The sequence below is a fragment of the Mus pahari genome, unplaced genomic scaffold (assembly GCF_900095145.1).
Source record: "Mus pahari unplaced genomic scaffold, PAHARI_EIJ_v1.1 scaffold_12905_1, whole genome shotgun sequence".
Taxonomy (NCBI): Eukaryota; Metazoa; Chordata; class Mammalia; order Rodentia; family Muridae; genus Mus; species Mus pahari.
In genome coordinates, this window is record NW_018392897.1 from 8,121 (window position 1) to 15,906 (window position 7,786).

Genomic DNA, 7,786 nt, shown 5'->3' on the forward strand with positions numbered 1-7,786 from the left:
GAGAGAGAGAGAGAGAGAGAGAGAGAGAGAGAGAAAGAAAGAGAGAAAGAAAGAAAGAAGACAGGAAGTCAGACAGACAGGAAGAAAGGCAGGCAGGAAGGAAGGAAGGGAGGGAGGGAGAGAGGGAGAGAGGGGACAATCTGTCATTATCTCTATAATAAATAAAAGTTGTAAAAGACATGAAAATTTAAACAAAGATTTGAGAAACACATTGTAGCAGATATACAAAGATATATTCACAAAAACATATAAATCTCTAGGTGTTTAAATAGAAACCAAGAAAGAATATCAAAGAGATTGAAAAACATCGGAGGAGATGGAAGAATGAATGGCCAAAGCATGCAAGGTTATCTGAGTTACTAAGAAATTACATTTTCAGTGATAAAAGTAAACAAGACTGAGACAACTAAGAATATTATATACTATGATGAAGAACTTGGATAGATACAGACAGATACATTATTCCGTCTCTTGGAAAACCTCATCCAATATCTCACCTTAGTATGGGCTATATAAAAGCATCCTTCCAAAAATTATACTGTGGAGAAATGGAAAAAAAAAATCAGGGTTTTGATTTCACATTTATTTAAAATATATCATTTTTTCCTTCTTCTCTTTCCTCGAATCCCTACCAAATTCCCTCTTTTCTCTCAAATTCATGACCTATTTTTATTGTTGTAAGACCTACAGGCAATGCATAAGTGCCAAGAGGAAAAAAATAATCTTTTCCAAGGATGAGACACCAGAAAGGTTATCCAATGCCTATGGTTAACCTTTAAAAAATATATACTTTATACTGTTATCAAACAGACATGGCATAGCAAGATGCAATAAGATTATACAAAAACACGCAGATCAAGGTTGGTCAAGGAAACCCAGCAGGGGAAAAGGGGTCCCATGAGCAGAGTAGGCCTGTTTCTTCTGAAAGCAAATGGGAGAGCAGTAGATCTGGCAAATAAGGAAGGTATTGGCACAGGGGCAGGGTTGGAAGACTTCAGTTGGGATGTGTTGTATGAAAGAAGAATAAATGTTTTCTAAAGAAATAAAAGATTGAGATGATAAAGAGAAGGTATGCTTTTTTAATTTTTTTATTATTATTTTCTTTATTTATATTTCGAATGCTATCCCGAAAGTTCCCTATACCCCCCTACCCCTGCTCCCCTACCCACCCACTCCCACTACTTGACCCAGGCCTTCCCTTGTGCTGGGTCATATAAAGTTTGCAAGACCAAGGGGCTTCTCTTCCCAGTGATGGCCGATTAGGCCATCTTCTGCTACATATGCAGTACCCCCTGAGACACAAGCTCAGGGGGTACTGGTTAGTTCATATTGTTGTTCCACCTACAAGGTTGCAGCCCCCTTTAGTTCCTTGGGTACTTTCTCTAGCTCCTCCATTGGGGACCCTGTGCTCTATCCAATAGCTGGCTGTGAGCATCCACTTCTGTGTTTTCCAGGCACACTGCTTGTGGACGTTGTACATCGTGGTGCGGAGCCTAGTGCGCACCACGATGTACAACGTCCACAAGCAGGTTTCTAAGCTAATATCCGCTTATCAGTGAGTGCATATCTAGTGACTTCTTTTGTGATTGGGTTACCTCACTAAGGATGATATCCTCCAGATACATCCATTTGCCCAAGAANTTCATAAATTCATTGTTTTTAATAGCTGAGTAGTACTCCATTGTGTAAATGTACCACAGTGAGAAGGTATGCTTTTAAATAGCCTCTCTGACTAGTATCTGCTTATATGCCCACCTGCTTGTGGACGTTGTACATCGTGGTGCGCACTAGGCTCCGCACCACGATGTACAACGTCCACAAGCAGTGGGTTACCTCACTAAGGATGATATCCTCCAGATACATCCATTTGCCCAAGAATTTCATAAATTCATTGTTTTTAATAGCTGAGTAGTACTCCATTGTGTAAATGTACCACAGTGAGAAGGTATGCTTTTAAATAGCCTCTCTGAAGTAGAACATCAGGTGACGTCAACAGTCTATAATATTTTTATAATTTAGACCCTGTGTACAGTGTGATTAGACTAGCATTTCACACCTGTCATCCACCTCCTCAAAAATAATTCCTTAAATTTTAATAGCGGAAAATCCTATAAGATACTAGATCAGTCATCGTGTTAATCAGAATTACTTAAAACAAGGATCTTCTGAAAACATATTGTAAGCAAGAAAAGACTAAAGAGATGTGACAACTAAACACAATGTGGTGTCCTAGTTGAAAGTCTAGTAATCATGAACTTCAATCAGTGTTAACATCAGTATTAACTCACTAGTTTTACAAACCTGAATTTCTCATATAAAATGCTCATATGTGGGAGAGTGTATGTATATGCAAGGCTAGCACACTATCTTTATTTCATCACATGAAATCTTCTGTAAATTTAAAGCTGTTCTCAAGAAATCTATTAAAGCTTTAAATAATTCATATTCATGATACAGGAGTTCATTTTCTTCATTACATATATATAATACATCTATAGAATTGAGAGGACCTTACCCACTCCATTTTAGATCAGGCAGCCATGTTAGGCATTAAGTTTCAGTTTTATGAAAAAGTAGACAAGGCTTCTCAGAAAAAAAAACACAGAGTATGGGCCATTAATCAGTATTCCAGCTGAGAGATAGCCAACCCAAGGACTGAGACACTTCCTGGAATTTCTCTAAAGCTTGACCAAAAATAGTAAAACTATATAGCAACCAATCAAAAGTGTACTACTGTAATTGCTGCTTACCTAAACAATCACATTAAAATTAACCTAACCTTTGAAGTTCCCCCTTACTATACTTCTTAAAGAGGAGCCTTCAAGCTTATCTTGTCATCAGATGTTGGAATAAATGGCTGACCCCTACATGCTGGTAGTTTCTGCAAAACAAATACTACCTACTTTTACAAATTATTTGAGTCTAGGGTCTTCCTTCAGTGATTCTGGAACCCTTATAGTCTATATAATACATATGCAATATATGTGAGAGGTGTGTGTGTGTGTGTGTGTGTGTGTGTGTGTGTGTGGTATACATTAACTGAGATGAGAAACACAAGTGTGCAGAGATGGCTCAGAATGAAGCAGAAGCTAGAGAAATATAAGAATAACAGACTTGTAAAGGCAAATAGAGGCATACATGTCAGATTTTCTCGTCTGATGTAAATGTTCATGGGGAATTCACTTCTCAGTACATGCCACCTCAGAACCTATTAGAAACATCAGACAAGGCAGGCAGACATCTCCTACTCAAATGCAATCCCTTCCAGCCAAAACAATTAGGCAGCCTGCCTATGAAACTCTCTTACTTCTATATTTGCCAGGCACTGGCATAGCCTTACAAGAGACAGCTATATCAGGGTCCTTTCTGCAAAATCTGCTGGCACATGCACTAGTGCCTGCATTTGGTGGCTGATTATGGGATGGATCCCTGGGTGAGGCAGTCTCTGGATGGTCCATCCTTTCATCTTAGCTCCAAACTTTGTCTCTGTAACTCCTTCCATGGGTATTTTGTTCCCTAGTCTAAGGAGGAATAAGTATCCACACATTGGTCTTCCTTCTTCCTGATTTTCTTGTGTTTTGCAAATTGTATCTTGGGTATTCTAAGTTTCTGGGCTAATATCCACTTACCAGTAAGTGCATATCAAGTGACTTATTTTGGGATTGGGTTATCTCACTCAGGATGATATCCTCCAGATGGCACACAGGGCCCCAGTGGAGGAGCTAGAGAAAGTACCCAAGGAGCTGAAGGGGTCTGCAATCCTATAGGTAGAACAACAATATGAACTAACCAGTACCCCCAGAGCCCATGTCTCTAGCTGCATATGTAGCAGAAGATGGCCTAGTCGGCCTTCATTGGGAAGAGAGGCCCCTTGGTCTTGCAAACTTTATATGCTCCAATACAGGGGAACACCAGGGCCAAGAAATGGGAGTGGGTGAGGAGAGGAGCAGGGTGGGGGGAGGGTATAGGGGACTTTTGGGATACCATTTGAAATGTAAATGAAGAAAATATCTAATAAAAATGAAAAAAAAGAAACTCTCTTACTCCATCGGGTCCAAAGACACAATCCTCCACCACCCCTCCACCACCACCATTTTGCCTTGTACCTGACCCCAACGCCAGACTCTATCCCTGCTCAAATACAGGCTATAGCATCCAGAAAAAGTGTAGTCAAACTCAGGCAGAGACACATTGCTAGACCAGAAACCAGGTCAGATTTCAGAACTCCAAATAGTCTACCAGCCCTTGAACCTCCCTCACTCTCTTTCTGCACCTCAAACACTACCCACAACGCCCTCAACCCTACTCAACATTCTGTCCCAGCTTCTATTCTAATGGAGAACCCTTGCTCAACAAAGGACTGTGTCTGCCTCCAGAAGTCCAGGCAGAGAACCTCTCCTCAGCAACAGGCCACACAGACCAGAAGACCAGAACTGAAACAGAAACCCAGGAATAAAACATCTATCCAAAAAAAAAAAAAAAAAAACGCAGATTTGGCCCAGATATCTAGTACTAGAGTAAGCCCTGCATATTCCAACACAGCCAAAACACAAGAAAAATACCTCAGAATCAACTCCATGAAGATGATAGATGTCCTTAAAGAGAAAAATGAATAAATATCCCTTAAAGAAATCAAGAAAACACACACACACACACACACACTACACACACACACATACTACAAATACACACATTATACTTACATACACACACACACACACCACACACCACACACACACATACTACAAATACACACATTATACTTACACACACACACACACACACACCACAGACACCCACAAACTACAAATACACACATTATACTTACCACACACACACAGTATAATGAATCTTAAACTCAACCTTGATCATAACTTCTTGCTCTCCTTCCTCGTCTCCCTATTCTTTTCCTCCAACTCCTTCCCCCGTCCATCTCTCCCTCTAATTCTTCATCACTCTCACTCCCCATTTTTCTCCCCCTCTCCCTACCTTCTCCCTCCCCTACCATTCCCACTCCCACTCCTTCTCTCCCCATCCCCCTGTCTTCCAAGTCTAGGGAAATATTGCAACTCACCTGACACCATAGTCCCTTCACTGAAGCAGGTGAATGAATGGTACCTGTCAAGTTCAGATAGTCTTCCATTTGGCTTGTCCGTACTAAACCGGTATGTGACTGTGAAGGAAGAAGGAAATGATCGTCCACATAGCCATCCCTGGAGCCTGAAGTTCTCTACCTGGACCAGGCCTCTCCCTCCTCTATACATCCCCAACTTGATGTCCCAAGTAGATGCATATAATCTGAGCAAAGGGCCAGAAAAATCTTAGAAAAGTCCAGGACATAAAGCAGAACTTAATTTCTTATGTTTTTGGTTGTGAGCCTAGCCTTTAACGGCTGAGCCATCTCTCCAACCCAGAACTTAGTTGCTTAACTACAGTCTCTCAGTCAGACCTAGTGCTCACTCACAGTGAACAAAGGCTTAGATCATTTAAGAGGCCCAGGAGTTGAACAATTGAGGGGAGCCTATGAGCAGGACATGTGGTAAAAGTACAGAAAAAGATGAAGTCACAGACCCTGTGACCACACAGGAATACTTCTGGGAGTCAAGGCAGGCAGACACAAAAGTCTCTCTGGAAAGCTTGTTGCACTCATTGGGTGCAACTGCTCCTTCCTGTCAAGTGTCCCAGCCAACGGTGTGGCCTTTTAAGGCTTGGCTAACAGGGTCAGAGAATGGCTACAGTCCTGCACAGGCAAATGATCCAAAGGATCTCTGCCTATGACAGCAGCTCAAGACTGAAAAGCTGACAAGGAAACAGTAAGGTAAATGCTTACAAGCAATCTCTAGAGGACAGAGATTTAAAAACATAAAATACAAAATAAGATATTAAGGCAGAAAGTGACATATGAAAAATAAGAAAATACACCTAGAAAATAAAGTCTTCAGAGGAGAAAAAAGAGAAATATTTTGAATGATTCATAGATGTTAAAGAAATTAAACAAAAAATTTAACATAGAAAGTCATAGAAAGAAATATTAAGCTTGACAATAACACAATGAATTCTCAAAGGAAGGAGAGAGAACGAGAAATAGGTTTTAAAAATGTTTTGTATAGTTCCTTCTAGTGCACATCTGTGCCCAGGAAAAGATCATATGCTCCAATGCCTCTGTACCCCACCCACAATGAGATAGCTTGACCACCAGGAGTTCTGATACTCCCAGGCTCACAGGTGAATAACCTCCTGCCCTAATACCTGGCACAACTGAGAGTCCCCTAGGGAACAGAGGACAGGAGATCTCCCACCCTGCCAGAGACATACCTGTCTTTCTGTTTGAATCTGATTCATGGAGCAGATCCTGTGCCCCCCAAACCATCCACACCCAAAGACAGCTTGACCCCCAGGAGTTCTGACACAGCCAGGACCACAGTTCAGGTGCTCCAGACTCCTCACACATGCAGAGACAGCCTGACAAAAGGAGACCCAACATAACCAGGCTCACAGGAAGGACAGGCTCCATTCAAGGACAGCAAGGTCAGTTAACACCAGAGGTAACCAGGTGGTAAGAGGCAAGCTCAAAAACATATGTAACAAACCTCAGTGCCACTTGTCAACATCAGAACCCACTTCTCCCACCACAGCAAGCCCTGAGTGTCCTAACACACCTGAAAAGCAAGAATCTGATCTAAAATCCCCCCTCATGAAGATGATAGAGGAATTTAAGGAGGATGTAAATGACTCCCTTAAAGAAATACAGGAGAATACAGGTAAACAGGTAGAAAACCTTAAAGAGGAAATGCATAAATCCCTAAAAGAAATACAGGGAAAAAAACAAACAGGTGAAGGAATTGAAGAAAATCATCAAGGATCTAAAACTGGAAATAGAAGCAATAAAGAAATCACAAAGGGAGACAACCCTGGGGATGGATGACCTAGGAGAAATCAGGAGTCACAGATGCAACCATCACCAACAGAATACATGAGATAGAAGGGAGAACCGCAAGCATGGACGATACCATAGAAGACATTGACACAACTGTCAAAAACAAAAAACAAAAAAAAAAAAAACCCAACAAAAACACCACAAAGTACAAAAAAGCTCCTAAAGCAAAACGTCCAGGAAATCCAGGACACAACAAAAAAAACAAAATCTAGGAATAATATGTATAGAAGAGAGTGAAGATTCCCAACTCAAAGGGGCAGTAAACATCTTCAACAAAATCATAAAAGAAAATTACATTAACCTAAAAAAAGGGGATGACCATAAGCATAGAAGAAACCTACAAAACACCAACTGATGGGACCAGAAAAGAAATTCCTTCCATCACATAATAATCAAAACACCAAATGCACAGAAGAAAGAAAGAATATTAAAAGTGGTAAGGGAAATAGGTCAAATATCATATAAAGGCAGACCTATCAGAATTACTAGATTTCTCAACAGAGACTCTAAAGGGCAGAAGATCTTGGGAAGATGTCATACAGACCCTAACAAAACACAAATGCAAGCCCAGGCTGTGACACCCAGCAAAACTCTGAATTAACACAGATGGAGAAAACAAGATATTCTATGACAAAACCAAATTTAAACAATATCTTTCGACTAACCCCACCTGTCTTAGTCAGGGTTTCTATTCCTGCACAAACATCATGACCAAGAAGCAAGTTGGGGAAGAAAGGGTTTATTCAGCTTACATCTCCATACTGCTGTTGATCACCAAAGGATGCAGGACTGGAACTCAAGCAGGTCAGAAAGCAGGAGCTGATGCAGAAGCCATGGAAGGATGTTCTT

At 40.9% G+C, this 7,786-nt stretch overlaps 1 protein-coding gene across 1 annotated transcript in view; it reads right to left on the reverse strand.

The window, feature by feature from the left end:
* Window positions 1–7,755, reverse strand: part of LOC110315243 (C-type lectin domain family 4 member A-like) — a gene marked incomplete at its 5' end in the record, with an annotated part of 12,958 nt that extends 5,203 nt beyond the window's left edge. The window contains 2 exons of the mRNA XM_021189347.1: window positions 5,075–5,173; window positions 7,734–7,755. Of these exons, the coding sequence (XP_021045006.1) occupies window positions 5,075–5,173; window positions 7,734–7,755 (121 nt within the window). The remainder of the gene's footprint in view (window positions 1–5,074; window positions 5,174–7,733) is intronic.
* Between the last annotated feature and the right edge of the window lie 31 nt (window positions 7,756–7,786).